Source organism: Elephantulus edwardii, unplaced genomic scaffold, assembly GCF_000299155.1.
Source record: "Elephantulus edwardii isolate Elephantulus edwardi_28Jun2011 unplaced genomic scaffold, EleEdw1.0 scaffold00003, whole genome shotgun sequence".
Taxonomy (NCBI): domain Eukaryota; kingdom Metazoa; phylum Chordata; class Mammalia; order Macroscelidea; family Macroscelididae; genus Elephantulus; species Elephantulus edwardii.
The window spans coordinates 36,635,356-36,651,897 of record NW_006399753.1 but is presented as its reverse complement, the minus strand read 5'-3'; the positions used below and the strand labels follow the sequence as shown (position 1 = coordinate 36,651,897).

The 16,542-nt window shown below is 36.8% G+C and overlaps 1 protein-coding gene across 1 annotated transcript in view; it reads right to left on the bottom strand.

Annotated features, from left to right (window-relative positions):
• The window catches only part of TM9SF2 (transmembrane 9 superfamily member 2), a 76,528-nt gene that overhangs the window by 12,560 nt on the left and 47,426 nt on the right, over positions 1–16,542 (bottom strand). Inside the window, exons 10-15 of the mRNA XM_006879379.1 lie at positions 15,210–15,342; positions 14,504–14,623; positions 12,176–12,233; positions 7,439–7,598; positions 4,619–4,770; positions 3,589–3,700 (exon numbers count right to left, since the gene is read on the bottom strand). Coding sequence (XP_006879441.1) covers positions 3,589–3,700; positions 4,619–4,770; positions 7,439–7,598; positions 12,176–12,233; positions 14,504–14,623; positions 15,210–15,342 — 735 coding nt within the window. The remainder of the gene's footprint in view (positions 1–3,588; positions 3,701–4,618; positions 4,771–7,438; positions 7,599–12,175; positions 12,234–14,503; positions 14,624–15,209; positions 15,343–16,542) is intronic.

Genomic DNA, 16,542 nt, shown 5'->3' with positions numbered 1-16,542 from the left:
GGCCAAGTGGTCGTTCTCCAGATTTCTTGGCACAACTTGGTGAGCACGTCCAGGGCAGCATCTGTTAACTGAAATATATCAATTGGTATACCATCTATTGATAGAGCTGCAAAATATACAAAGCAAATGTTAACAGAACTGAAAAAAAGAAGTATACAACACAATAGTAGTAGATGACTTCAACACACCATGCTCAAGAAAAGACAAAACTTCCAGAGAGAATCAAGATGCTAAGAATTAAATGACACAATAAATCAACTCAATCTCATAGATATATATATATATATAGGCATGGTACATTCTCCAGATCACCTTTTAGGTCACAAAGCAAGTTTCAACAAATTAAAAACCACAGAAATAACACAAAGCATCTTCTCAGAGCACAATACCACAAAATTAGACATTAGTAACAAGAGGATAAAGGAGGAAAAAACCACACATTTGGAAGCTGAACAACACCCAACTTGAACATGAGCAGGTAACAGAAGAAATAAAAACATGGGCTAAAAAAGTTTTTTTGAAACAAATGACAATGAAAACATCCCTGGGAAACAGCCAAAACTGTTCATAGCAACAAGCAAACTCATCAAAAGGAAAGAAAAACAATAATTGAGTCTTTAACTCAACATTTTCAACAAGCTGAACTAGAACAGCAAACACCCATAAAAACCGTTCCTGATTAAAACATACAACGTAATAGGAACAGAGGGGAATTTCCTCAATATAGTAAAAAGTATATATAGTTATAACCAAGAGCTAACATCATTCTCAAAGGAGAGAGATTAAAGGCATTTCCTTTGAGAACAGATCTAGGCAAGGATGTCCATTATTATCTCTCCTATTCAATACTGTATTCAAGGGCTTCTTGTTGTTAAGTCACAGAGACGACTCTATGAACGAAAGACCTGAAAACTGGTATAACTTTCATTGTTTCTCCAAGCTCATAAGAGTTTCCTGAGGCAAGCTATTTCGGAAGTGGATGCCACTCCTGCTTCCAAGCTTATTTTAAACCTGGAGCGATAACAATAAGATAAGGAAATAAGAGGTATCCAAATTGGCAAAGAGAACATAAAACTATCTCTTTATGCAGTTGAGATGATAGTATATTAGAAAACCCTAAAGACTCAGTGAGATAACTACTGGATATAATTGACCAATTCAGCAAATTGGCAGGATACAAGATCAACACACAAATATCAACTGCATTTCTCTACAAAGTAATAAAGAGAATACACAACTGGAGCTAAGAAAAACAATAGCCCTCACAATAGCTAATCAAAAGATTAAATACTTGGGAATAAATCTAACTAGAAATACAAAAGACTTATTCAAAGAAAATTTAAAAACATTACTACAAGAAACAAAAACGAACCTGGAGAAATAGAAAAATCTATCATGCTAATATATAGGAAGACTAACATTGTGAAAATGACAATTCTACCAAAAGCATTCTACAAGTTCAATGCAATCTCAATACAAATACCAATTTTATTCTTCAATGAGATGGAAAAAGCAATTTCTAATTTTATCTGGAATAGAAAGAGACCTCAAGTAAGTAAAGAATTCCTGAAAAAGAGAAACAAGGTAGGAAGCATTTTACTCCCTGATCTCAAATCATACTACACAGTCGTGGTGGTCAAGACAGTGTGGTACTGATACAGTGACAGACACACAGATCAATGGAATAGAACTGAGAATCCAGAAATCATCCCATCCACCTATGGTCAACTGATTTTTGACAAGGAAACAAAACTAGTTAAGTGGGGAAATTAAAGTCTGTTTAAGAAATAGTGTTGGCAAAACTGGAAAACTATCTGTAGAAAACTCAAGCAAGACCCACACCTCATACCATACACAAAGTGGATCAAGGACCTAGAACTAAAACCAAGGACTATAAACTTCATCAGAGAAAAGCTTGGAAGAACTCTAGAAGCCCTATTCCACAATATGAATGGTCTTCCAGCATCTTGAAAAACTTACAACCAGGAAAGAATAAAATAGATGAATGGGACCTTCTAATAACCAAATCCCTATGCACATCAAAAAACTTATCCAACAGGGCTAAACAGAGACTGGTAAAAAATATTTGGTAATGACTAATAACCCAGCACCTCAACAAGAAAAAAGGTAAACAACTCAGTCACAACATGGGCACAGGATACAAAAAGACATATTACCAAAGATGACATTCAGAAGGCAAACAAACACATGAAGGAATGTTCAAAATACCTAGCTCTGGTGCTTTCTCAAAAAGTTGGAAATAGAAACAGCATTAGACCCAGCAATGCCATTAATATGAATATACCCTAAGTTATATAACTAAGAGCTATAACTCAAACAGATCTACATGTACACCCATGTTTACTGTTGCCATTATTCACAACAGCAAATAGATGGAAGCAACCCCAACAAATAAATGGATAGAAACCATCAACAAATAAATGGATAGAAAAACTATCGTACATTTACACAATGGAATACTACACAGCATTAAAAAAACAAGGAACTCATAAAACGTTGCACAACATTGGAGACCATGAAGGACATTGTACTGAGTAAAATATCTCAGTCACAAAAGGACAAATACTGCATAAGTGACTTTTATAAAGCAGGTCTAACATGGGGATTAGGGGAAAACTAAGAAAAGGGAATGAATAAATAATGAATACTGTATTGGAACAGATGAAGCAAATAACGGTTTAGAGTAGACGGGGGGGAAGGAAGAAATTATGCAATGATGAATAAATGAAAATCCAACTTTTCTGTAAATTTTTTAAAAAATCACAATTGAAAAAAATAGGTACTCAAAAACATACTTGAACAGCAATGTTCATAGAAGCACTATTCATAACAGCCAAAAGGATGGAAATAACCCAAATGTCTATCCATGAATAATAAAGAAACAAACTGTTACATACATACACATGATGGAATGTTAGTCTACATAAACTAAGATGAAACTCATCTCACTGTCATCAAGTCAGAGCCAAATCATAGCTGCTGGTGGATTTAAACAGCCTGAAAGACCTAACTTTGGGTTGACAGCACAATCACTACTACGGATTATGCCACCAGAACTCCCCCTAAAATTGATTAAAGAAAAAAAAATTACTGATACATGCTACAATGCAGATGAACCAGAAACAATGCCCTAAGTAAGGGAAACCAGGCATAAAAAGATACTCCACTATATGAAAAGTCATCCACAAAAGAGGAACCTACAGCTAGCTCACTGAAAGCAGAGAGGTGATGGCCAGCAGCTGGGAAGGGGGAGAATGAGACTTAACTACAAAATGATACAAAGTTTTATTTAGAAATAAGGAAAATGTTCTGAAACTAAACAAAACTGGTAGTTAGAAAAATTTTTAATTGGGCCTTTGGGATTGCAGCACAAATTCTTACCATTAGACTACCAGAGCTCACTAAAGTCACTAACAATAAATAATAAGCTATAAATAAATAAATATACTGAAGTAAGTGTTCTCTTATTTCAGCTCTAAGGAATTTAACTGATCTAGGAATACAGGCCAATTTTGACTATGAAAAACAATTTGCATTAATCGTAATCAACTTAATGCTGTTACATACCTCTGCACATAGGTGGAAATAGCAAAGAAGAATAGTTGCTTCAGAACATGTAATAACCAAAATTATGAACACCAGAAAAAGAAAGCCAAACATGTAATACATCTGATGAGACCTACAATTAGATTGAAATAATAAGTATTATTTTCTTTTTGACATAGTATATACTTTCCCCTCCTCATTTTTCCTGAGCTAAAAACGCTTCCTTTCTCCCCCAAATAATCAAGTAAGACAAATTCCAATACGTTAGGTGTGGGCTTGGAAGGAGGAGAAGAGATAGGGTAATGTCAATAAATTTTCTCTTCCTTCTAAGGTAGAAGCTGAAACTCAGATTTACTCTGATGTGCTTAGATAAACTGTCTACTAGCAACTCAGATAACAGAGGATTTAAAGAAGAAAAATTAATAAAGCCAAATAAACAAAACACTACTTTATAGACACATAAGGTCATATATGATAAATCAGTTTATTGGAAACTTGAAAAATTACTGTTAACAACAATCAGGAAAAAATATGTTGGAATCACTTAAACTCTCAAATTTAGTTTGAACTTTATGCTACTACAGACTTTGTCACGTTTGGTAGAATACATTAATGTGATCACAGTGTCCACAAAATATGACACACACACACGCACACATTTTAATGTTGTTGTTAGGTGTTGTCAAACTGACTACAATTCAAACCCATTTATTTTAAGCTCAGAGCATCTCCTCCCTGAAGAAATATAGGTTAGTGATTTAAGAACATTAATTCGGAAAATTTCAAGTTAATCTTCTGTCACATGATTGCTTAGTGACACAGGTAAGTTAACTTCAAAAATCTCATTGTAACATGGGAAAGTTAAGAGAATTAAGTCTAAAAGTTAAGTATAAAACTTTCAATAGAAAGTTATTATTATACTATCCTTTTTTCCACTTGGCAAAGTTAAAATAACTTTGGTTATTGGAGAATTGCTTTCATTTTCAAGATATAAATGGTTAGTCACATAAAAAAATTTCATATAATAGCACAGAAAAGGATTTTAGCTTACCAAATACTATTCAGAATGAAGAAAAGTTGTATAAATATGCACCCAAATGGTAGAATCCCTCCCATGATAATACCAGGCAATGGTTTTGTGTAGAATGATTGCTCAGGAATCTGTCTCGGAATCTGATTGGTTCGAACCGGATGTTCAATAGCCTAAAGCAAACAAAGACAGGAAAGATCTATATTTCTCTATTTAAATTTCCTCCCCCCTCTCAAGTGGACTAAAATGACAATTAAAATCCACTTATGTCATGAAAATGAAATGTATATTTAGAAGCAATGAACTAGATTATCATCAAGTACAATATTCAGTCTGCCTACTGGAACAAATCATTATTTTCTCCAGCAGTTCTATTGGAAAACAATAGTTAAGAAAATTTTTTAAATATTAAATTTGCATAATTTACTTTTTTCAAAACTGTCGGTTTACTATTTATGATTACATCAATTTCAGATCATATATCAGTATATTAAGTAAAATGCGAAAGAACTGAAAAACATTTTCAATAGACTGGTGTGCTAGATACAAGACTATGCAGCAATAACAGTTTCAGCCACAGCATTCTTTGTGTGTGTGTGTGTGTGTGTGTGTGTGTGTGAGTGTACCGTCAAATCAGATCTGATTGGTACAGGAGGAGATTGTCCCTCCTTTCCCAGCAGAGCATCTGGTGGATTCGAACTGTGAGCCTCTGGGATTGTAGTTGCAGCTCCTTGCCACTAGGCCACCAGAGCTCCCCTCAGCAACAGCATTCTGTGTTCCCTTCACAAAGTCTACTACTATAATCTTACTGCTTTTAACTTTGTGTACATATTTTAATGAAAGAGTCAAGGATAGTCAAGTTGAGTTGAAGGAAGAAAGATACTATTGAGGGATGGAATATATTCTTATTTTCCTTTTAGGTAGAAGATGGAAGGGGGAAGTATAAGTGAATACAAATTGATCATAATCTTCCTTAAAACATGCCTACATTTTGGAACAAACAATACTGTTCCTAAGAAAAAATTGTCTTTGATTTCTTCTTTTAGCTTTAGCTTCTCAGTGCTCTAATACAATATTCAGAGTCTCATCACACATCCATCTTTGTCTTTTCTTCCTCTTTAGTCTTTGGAATGATCTTTTGCATTCTTCATAGACAACAGTCTTGATATCCTTTCACAGCTCATTTGTTCTACACTCAGTGGTGTTCAAGGCCTCAAACCTATTCCTGAGATGGTTTTGATATTTGAGTGGGATAGAGTTTAGGTCAAATTTTGGTTCTAGTGGATTTGATTTTTCTTCAACTTCAGCTAGGACTTGCAAATGAGTAGTTGATGGTCTGTCCCACAATCAGCACCCAGCCTTGTTTTTTCTAGCGATTCTTTCTACAAATGTAATAGATTTGATTCCTATGCATACAATCTGGTGAAATCCATGTGGATAACCTGCATTTGTGTTTCTTATAAAAGGTGTTTGCAATGAACAAATCATTGAATGTGCAGAATTCTATAATTCTATCTCCAGCCCTATTTCTGTCACCAGGTCCATGTTTTCCAGCTACTGATCCTTCTTCCCTGTTTCCAGTTTTTTGCATTCCGGTCTCCCATTATTATCAATGCATCTTGATTGCATGTTCAATCAATTTCTGACTGCAAAAGTTTATAGAAATCTTCCATTTCCTCCTCTTTGGCTCCAGTTGTTGGTGCTTATATTTGAATTATAGTGGTATTCACTGGACTTCCTTGTATGCGTATGGATATTATCCTGTCGCTCACCACATTGTATATTTCAGGATGGATCTAGAAATGACTTTTTTAATTATGAAACCAACCCCATTTTTTCTTACCTTTTCATCCCCAGCATAGATCATATGATCATTAAAATGTCCCATGCCATCTCAATTCGCTAATACCTAGTATATGACAATATTTATGCATTCCATTTCTTAACAACATCCAATTTTCCTACATTCATGCTTCTCACATTTCACATTCCAGTCACTAGTGTCTGCTTACAGCTGTTCCTCCTTCTTTGTGTTTCCATATTTGAGATCTCAGTCTCAATTGTCATGTCTGATGGTCTACATGTGCTCTATTATACATAGGGATTTCGAAGGACTGCTATTTCAGAAGTGGCTGGCCAATCCTCCTTCCTAGTTTGTCTTAATTTGTGTTTGGTTTCTTTTTTTTGTTTTTGGGTTTTTTATAATAGTATCTTACAGACAAGCATTTTACAGAAAAGAGCAGATGAAAGACATTTACCCAATGAGAAAAATGACCGATAGATTCACTGTTGCTACCCACCCTTACCGCATATCTTGACCCACTCCTTTCCCTACGCCGCCACCATTCAACACCTCTCTCCTTCACCAGCCCTTGATGTGATGATGGCTTAAATCTCAAGCCATCAGGATTTCTGTGATTCTGAACACCTCATGCTGCTGCCAGTCTCTTATGATGCAGCTAGTATCTCTTCAACTTAAAAGTCTCTAAGTACAACTGTCAGGTACAGGTATCAAGGATGGCTTTTCTCAGAAAGTTCAATGGCACATAACAACAAGAAGATAAATTTATGTTAAGTTCAAAACTTCAAAGTGTTATTTGTTTGTATGAGCACCTCTTCCTTATTAGCTTACATTGGTTTCTACTTACTAAAATATTGAAATCTATGTTTGTATTTGTAGCCTTTGTACAACACTCCAAATAATACTATTTTAAGAATGATTGCAATCAAACATGCATCAATTATCTATGAAATTCAGACACCACCTGGTAATTTATCTTTTAGAGACTTTTGTGATATAAGATGAAATGTGTTTGAGTATGTTAATACACACAAACTTACATTCTTCTTAAAACCAAAGTATGCACCAATAAATGTTAGAGGCACAGATATGCAGAACCAAAGAGCCAATATGGCAACCAATGTTCCAAAAGGAATAGCTGCTGAAGATCCTTCTCCCCAGAGAATTAGATTCATTATAAAGAAGTCAGCAAATACAATCCTGAAAGATACAATAAACTTTTGAGTAAAACCACAGTTAGAAGCAAAATCACAGAGTAACAATATATAATTAATATTACAATTTGAAAGAGAGTGTCAAATGAAGTAGAAGAAAACCAGCTTTGTGGGAAAATGATTCCTGGCCTGTCTTTCCATCCTCACTGCCATTATACTCATGGTTTTCATCTCTGACCAAAACTATAACAGTATAAATAGTTTCCCCGTTATTTTTCTCCCTACCAAATAGGCTTCTACTTTGCCTTCAAACTGCTATTGTTTCACATTCTGAACACCATACTCTGTAAAATGAGTCTTTTTATACAGGAAGGGAAAGGAGAGAGAAAACAGAAAGAAAGGGTCATTGGGCAGAATTATTGATTTCTCAAGTGATTTTTAGAAAAAAAAAAAAAAAAAGGAAAATATAATAGAGTTTAGAAATAAGTGCTTCTTCACTAAAGATAATTTTTAATTTAAGATAAAAAACTAAATAGCCAGCTTGGAGGAAGAGGAGGAAATATACCATTTAAAATTTGTTCTCTATAAAGCTACAAGGTAAATGAGTGGCATCTTTGAAAAGGCAAAGATGATCCTTTTCAATTACTGTTGTTTGGTACTGTAGAGTTGGAACTGACCCTATGGTGGATTTTCAGAAGCAGTGAATCACACAGGAGGAGATTGCCCATCCTTCTCGTACAGAGGAGCTGGCGGCCTTGAACTGTGTGCCTTCAGGATTGCAGTACAGCTTCTTTCCACTAGGTCACCAGAGCTCCCTTTTTCAATTACCAAAATTTTATTTTTTGCATCTATGTAAGAATTATATATTTTTTCCAGGTATAGTTAAAGTCAAAGCAATGGAATTTAAATTTAGGGAGCATATGAGCCCTTTAAATTTAAGGTCAAATTTGAGTTAAAAAAATGAGCAGTTTTTGCCAGTCACCAGTCTGGTTTGGTTGTTTTTTTGTTTTTGTTTTAGTTACTTTGCACTCACACTATAAGAAAAATTATGAGGATTTCTGGGTACAATGGCTCTGGATGCCTAACACTTATCACTGAAAATGTCCTTCCTAGCCAATTATTAACCAACTGTTTATTTCGCGCTGAAATATTAAATTGTATTAAGAGGAGCTGATTTGGATGGGATACAAGACATACCCTCCGAGAAGCTTACATAAGCTCAGAGACCTCAATGCTAGTTCTCTCCTGGACCTACCTGCCTTCAACTGAGAGTCTACAATACCCACCAGTCTCTGCAAAATTGGTCTGCAGACCTACAGTTTCTTGAGTCACTCCTCTAATGTGTGTGAGTCTCCAGGAGAAGAGACCTTCCAGTGAACCAATGAACTCAAGGGACAAAGACGAGCTAGGGAACTGAACAAAGAGGGGCTGCTAAAGTCAGAAATCATGGAGTTATACAGCAAATCAAGGATTTGGGACAACTTTGACTTGACACTTCTTACAACCTGATTTGCTACTAATCTTAGCAGATGAATTATGACTACAGTGGCAGACTTGGCAGCTGGGTATCCAGACCTTCATCAACCAAAATTTCAAAAAACAAACCACGACAGATACTGAGGCTAATTCTAGAACCTTGGATCGAAAAGAAAAAGATGAAGTAGTTCAAAAGAACAAGTAGTTCTTCTGACTAAAGGGAGAAATTGAATGAAAACATTGAATAAGAAGGCTGACAAAGGGACAGTATTATAAACACAGCCATTCTGAAGGGTAGTCAGATTGGTGTGCAAACTCTGAACTGCAGTAGCATTCACACCAGCAGTTGGCTGACAAGACAGGTGTAATCCCCATCCTCATTCCCCATACCCTCCTAGGGAATAGAGGAATACCTTTCCCCAGCACCACCACTCACCAGGTATCTGGCAGTGTTCTGCCCATCCCAGCTATGACTTAGGCCAGGCGTGAGCCACTCTTTACCTAGCTGCAAGAGCATGCACCTAGCCTGACACTCAGAAGCTCCCCTCCAGAAGCCTGTGGATAGTGCTGTGGCTGGCCTTCAATCAGGCGTTGAACTGGTGAGGGCACTGCCACTAACTGGGGTCTGGTCTCTCACTTAGCATCCTTGGGGATTACCTGTATATGCCACAGTCACATTTGCAACAGTGTACTCTCCATGGTGTGCATCATCCTTGGACATCTCAGATTGGCAAAGACTGTTTTGTGCTAGACCTCTCTACCTGGGTATTCTGCCTGCACCCATACCTTGACTAGCAAAGACAGCATCCCAACTCAGGCAGAATACCCTAGGTTACTGTGAGGCCAGTAGAAACTCTATTCCAGGCTAGGTGCCCTACCCCTGAAGGGCCCTTAGATCAGAAGAGGTGCCATCTGTTGCCCCATTCAGATTCTGAGGGGTCAGCCATCTTTCAAACACATAGAAACTCTGACCTGACTGGACACCTTAACCTCAAACTTCTGTTGGACTGGAGACAAACTTACTACACCCAGCACCTTACCTCCACCCACCAAAGCATTAGCAAGAGCACCAACCATGAACTTCAAAGTTCCTTTTCTCTCTTATTTTCTATTTCCAAACTTTTTTCAGATTTTGTAGGTCTGTCTTACTGTTTTTTCCACTTCTTCAACCTCCAGCTTTTCCCGTTGCCAGTCTTTCTTTCACTCCTCTCCTTCCCTCCTCCTTTTTTTACTTTATTGCCTGTCTATTCTGATTTTCCATCTCTGGTCCTCTGTTTTACTATTTTCTTTTACCGTCCAATATTATTTTTGTTTCTAGGGTTTTTTTGTTTTTCGTTTTCTCTGTCTGACCTAGCAAGTGACAGCAATAGCCTCAAACCACATATACACCTCCAGCTGCTTCACCCATCGGCAAGAGTAAAGGCCAGCTCCTGCCCCACTGATCGATGAAAAACCGCAACCAAGGCTGGCCCAGTTTGCCCTCAGCTCCTCTATGTAAACAGTGAACAGAACTGCACATACATCTCTCCACCTTCTATCAGATCCACCATGCTAGCAGAAGGTGCAATACCAAGACTTACCAAGTTAGCAAGTGGCCCAGTCAGCTATATCAAAACAAAATACAAAATACCACCACTACAATATCTCAGAGGCAACAAATAAATTTCAAGAAAGTGCAAAAAGTGACCAAAATAAAGAATGCGAAAAATCTTTCAAAGGAAGAAGAGAATTCTGTGACTCAATTGCTCCAGTGACTTAACCTCCTGTCTAACAATAGGAAGTCCTATAATATGATCAGTAACAATGGGGAAAGCACACTCAAACACAGTGGATTAAAAGGACAACATTTGTTTAGCGATAAAGCCAAGATAGAAAGGGTTAAGACAAACCAACAGAATGGGAAACAAAAAAGAAATGGGACAACTATGAGATATCATCTCACCCTAGTAAGAATAGCAAAATTTAACAGAATAGCAAACATCAAATGCTGGTGAGGTTGTGGAGAAACTGGAACACTTATTCACTGTTGGTGGGAGTGTAAAATGGTGCAACCACTATGGAAGACTCTTTCTCAAAAAGTTGGAAATAGAAATACCATTTGACCCAGCAATTCCACTACTGGGAATTTACCCTAAAGCAACCATAACTGCCACTCAAGCACACCCAAGTTTATTGCGGCTTTGTCCATGAACAAATGAATGGACAGAGAAGCTCTGGTATAGCCACACAATGGAATACTATGCAGCATTGAAAAACAAGGAACTCATGCAGTATTATTCAAAATGGATGACCCTGGAGGACATTATGCTGAGTGAAACACCTCAGTCACAAATGGACAAATACTGCATAGGGCCACTGTTGTAAAATGGGACTGACATCGGGGTAGACGGAAGACACAAAAGGAGGGGAGGAAGGATGTACATTGCATTGAAACAGAGAGGAAGAGAACTGTTTAAATACGATATATGAATGGGTATTCTTGTCACTACAGAATTCTACAGTGAAGGTTGAATAGTGGAGCGGACTTGGGGGGAGGGATTGCATAGCTTTTCTTTTCAAGGAGAAGTGAATTGGGGGGAGGTGTGGGCAGGGAGAAGAGTGCAACAATGAATGACTGGAAACCATAAGTCTCTGTAAACATTCATTTAAATTAATTAAAAAAAGTAAAAGAAAAAAGAAAGAAAAAAAAGAAGAAATGGGAAGTGTTGTTACAATGTGGGGATTGTAATCAATGCCAGGAAAAAAAGTGTAGAAACTGTTGAATGAAAAATCCACTTGCTCTGTAAACACTGATATAAATAATAATAAAACTGTGGGTTTTTTTTCATATAATCTAGCTCCACTAGAGCAAACTGGTCTGCTGACACATCAAAATATACTTTTGAGATTTATCCATGTGTTAAAATGTAGCTCTAGTTTATTGATATTAAATGATGAAAAGTACTTCATTGTAAATTAACAATTTATCCATTTTTTTCTGTTACTTAGGCTCCTCCCCATTAAAAAAATTTTTTAAACAACATTGAAACACTCTAGAACATAATCTCTTTAAGCCTATGTGTTCTAAGATTTGTCTAAAGAAGGTGGAACTGCTAAGTACTAAATTACGACTGTAACAAGAAAGTAATTATTGAAAGATTCACTTACCCAGGACAAAGAAATGATGTTAATAAAACATTTGTTTTCCACTTCTCACCTCCAAAGGCTATAGAAGGGGGAGAAAAAGCAATGTTTTCCTTTATGCAAATCAAACATTCATACATCAAGCAGTATTAAATTGTTACATACCTTTGGCTGCCTGGTCTTAAGAAATGATACTAGATACTATTCACAAATGATCCATTCCCTGAATAATTCTGCTCTACAAATTTCTGCTTCAGCATAAAGCTCAATATCAAAAGAAAGTCACCCTGATCAGTTTCTCTTTTAAACTTAAACAAAAAAATTTCTCTAAATTCTAAGCCAATATCAATAACTAAGGAAGAGTAAAAGTCTCTTGAAAGCATTGGAAATGAAGTTATAAAATGCAGTATTTTTGTGACATGAATTATGCAATAGCTCCTCTACCTAACATCCTGCCTGATTAACCTGATTTCTAACCTGTAGGGGGAGTTATAAAGGAGGCCATGGATGAGGTCTGGTTGAAGGAGGGAACATAGATTACAATTACAAGCAGAGGGAACATCATGTGGATAGGTTTTCAGGAGAACTGAAGAACACCACTGTAGTGGGATATAGTGAAGAAGGGGGGACCATAAGAAAAAATAAAGTTGGTATGGCAGCATAAGCGGCTATGGTGGTGTAGTCCATAGGGAACTGCGCTGCTAACCCAAAAAAGTGTTTCTTTGGAAGTTTTTAATCTAAGGGAGAAAGATGGGCAATCTCCTCTTGTGCAATTTACAATCTCCCAGATACTCTCTGGAGGGTTAGCTCTGAATTGATTTTAACTCAACAGCAATGAGTCTGAGTTTACGGCAGGTGAAGCGCTGGAGATAAAAGTGTGCGTGTGAGGGTCTGTGTTGGGAAGGTGGGGAAATGAAGGTGTCCTGACTGTATCTGTGTCAAAAAAATATAACAATTCAACCCTGAAACATGAAGACATGTACACACACAGCACTTATGCTCAGGAAAGAACTGTATTTTAGTAAAGTCTAGTTAATATTTTTAGCTAGGGCTGGGAATAGCACTCTACAACTTAAACTCACCTATGGAACCCCACTGTGTTTTACATCAAATATATTAAAAAAATGAATTGTAGGGAATCCTAGCTGTCTCATCTCCTTGGTACCAGAAATCACAGATTACCTATGGAACCATCTCAATGGAGACTTGGCATTCTTAAGTAGGGAACAATCTGGTATCCTTGGATTCTAGCACGGCTGGTTCTGAGTCATCTAATCACATTCCACTTTTACTCAGTGGCCCAGACCACCCCTCCTGTATTTTAAACAATTAATTTTATTTCAGGAAAGTAGAACCCAAGAAATTGTCTAACTATATATTACAAAATAGGGAGCTCTGGTGGCCTAGTGTTAAGAACCTGCAGCCAACCTGAAGGCAAGCAGTCTGAATCCACCAGCTGCTTCACGAGAAAAAGATAGGCAATCTCCTCCTGTGTGGTTTACTGCCTGTGAAAACCCACTGAAGTGTCAGCTATGGGTTGGGTATGACTCAATGGTTGTGTTGTTGTTATTATGTGCCGTTGAGTCGCTTGGGACTCATAGCGACCCTATGTACAACAGCCCTAAACTCCGCTGTCTCAATGGTACACAATAATTTATTACAAAATTTAGGACTTTTAAACAATAGTATCTTAATTTACTTTAAATGTATGCTGTTTATAAATACTGAATTGATAGAATGCATTTACCTATACCTATAATATACTATATACTACACTGCACTACAGGGAGATGTAGTGGCCAAATTGTTAGTTGTGCTGGCAACCCAAAGGTATATGGTTCAAATCTACAAGCTGCTTTGCAGGAGAAAGAAGAACAATTTCAAGTCGTGTGATTAAACTGCCTCAGAAAACCTGCTGGAGGATCAATTATGAGTTAGTTTCGACTCAATGGTACACAACAATAAACCTGTAATAAAGTAGTGACTATGCAGGTATGTGTATGCATACTTTACTCCTTTGTTAATCAATACAGGCTTCTATGAAAGCAGCAAATCTAAATTGTTCACCTAAACCTAATAAATCGAAACTGAAAAGAAAAGGAAGAGATGGTGGACAAGTAATACTTATATTTGCTATTTCACAGCACTTTCCTAAGATAGATTTCTGAACATTTTTTCACCAAATAAATCTAGGGATAGTCACTCATTTCACAAAATCAATCATCAACCAGGCTTCTTTTCAATAATGACACCCCCCCCAATAAAGAACCTTAATTATCTGATACAAATGCCCAGTAGCAGTAATGTAGCAAATGAGATGACTCATATCTAGTCAAAGTGGCTTTTACTCACACTTATAGAACCTAGCAGCAACATAGCCTGCAGGAGTTCCCAGAAGGACCCATAAGACCACAGCACAGGTCATCAGTGCTCCTCTGTTGGCAGGTGACAAAAATCCCAGGCAAGCAAAAACTGAAAAAGAAACAATTTTTAAATTAGTAGAAAACATATTATTGGTTTCTTTGTCATTAAGTGAGCAAAAAAAATTTGTAATTTTTCAAATAAGAGAGCAAATGCAATTTCATGGAAAGACATATACGAGGCTCCCATACAGCGACTCTAAACCTTAGTTACATTAATGTACTACATTCACTTGGTCACACTCCACTTCGGAAGTTTCTTATCAGACTTCATCTTCATCTTTATGGGGAAATGCTTGAGAGGCTTTCAGCTTTTCTGAGATTCATGTACAGCTTTTAAAATGAACATGACTGGAAAATATTTTCATCATGATCTAGACTTTGGTTCTCTCTAAAAATAATACTAGGTTCCCTTAGGGTGAAACATTCACACTTGGGCTCTTTAGAGGTAAAGGGAGATATGAGGAGTCGGCCTTTGAGCATGACCAGCCCTTCGCCGTGTCATTTATACTCAAAGCACAGAGACTTTTGAAAAGACTCATAGAAGCAATCTAACCTAGCTAGTTCACTTTGGAAAAGTGGTTTTCAAATTACCTAGAAAAAGTATTTATATTTTAAAATTTTCACCCAACACTTACATAGAGTTACAAAAGTCATAATTAAAATCTGTGTCCCAGATCCCAGAAAGACTGACAGCAGCATCCCTTTTCTTGGAGGACGAAAAATATCACCATGAACTAGTTTCCAGCCAAATTCTTCCTGGGCATCCTCCTAAAAAGGTAATGAAATTGGTTTAACTTTTAGTTGGTATAACCAAGAAAATTAGTTACATAGTTTGCTCAATGTTGAATATTGTGTTACAGAAAACTGAGGGAAAAACTTAAAAATGTTATATATATATGTATGTATATATATGTATGTATATATATATGTTTTAAAAGGAATGTTGTATGGTAAGCTCCAGAAATATAGCTACTGAAATGGAAAAAATACAAAAACAATTTGATACTTAACCTAGTTCAAGTCAAGTTTCATGATCCAATAGGGTGATTTAATATATCAAAACCTTTTATCCTTTTCAGTCTACTTATTTCAGTCTATTTATTTATTAATCTCCAAAATCAGTAAGTAGCACTACTCATTGTGGTTGAGTTGGAACTGACTCATTGCTGATCTGTGAGTGGGTTTTCAGAGGCAGTAAATTGCATGGGAGGAGACTGTGTCCATCTTTCTCCTGCAGAGTGGATGGTAGATTCAAACGCAGGTCTTTTGGGACTGCAGTGCAGCTTCTTACCACTAGGCCACCAGAGCTACGTTGTAAATATGTTTCCACGTAAGTAACATCAACAACATAAACCCCACTGTCACTGGTAGAGTCTGTCTGACTCACAGTTTCTGAGGCTATAAATCTTTATGGGAGGAGATCGCCCATCCTTCTTCCATAAAGTAGCTGATCACTTCCATAAAGTGACCTTTTGGTTAGCTGTTAGACATGTTACATACTACACTACCATGCACATTTGAAATATCTGGTTATCATTTTTAATGATCTCTTTTAAAATCTGTGTCTCCAAATCAGACCTAGTGGAAACTTGTTATTTCTCTACTTTGCTATCTCACAAACATCTTATCCAAAAATCAGCCTGACTTCCCTCCAGAGTTTTTCATTTTTTCCCATCCTACTATATGGATTGATGATCATCCTGGTGGCCCAAGTCAGAAGCCTAGGGTCACTCACTGATTTCCCTCTCTTCTGCTCTCTCCAGAGAAAACTCATCAACCGGCCTTTTAAACCATCTCCTGAAGATCCTTTGTATTTTTTCTCTTTTTTCTTGTCCATAGTTGTTTATGGTATATTTTGTTGGCTGTATATTCAATTAATATTGACACTGATGTGTCAAATGTATTAACGGTTGGTTATCCAATGTGAACAGTGTGGGATGGAGCTCCCCGATTAAAACAAGCCTGAAC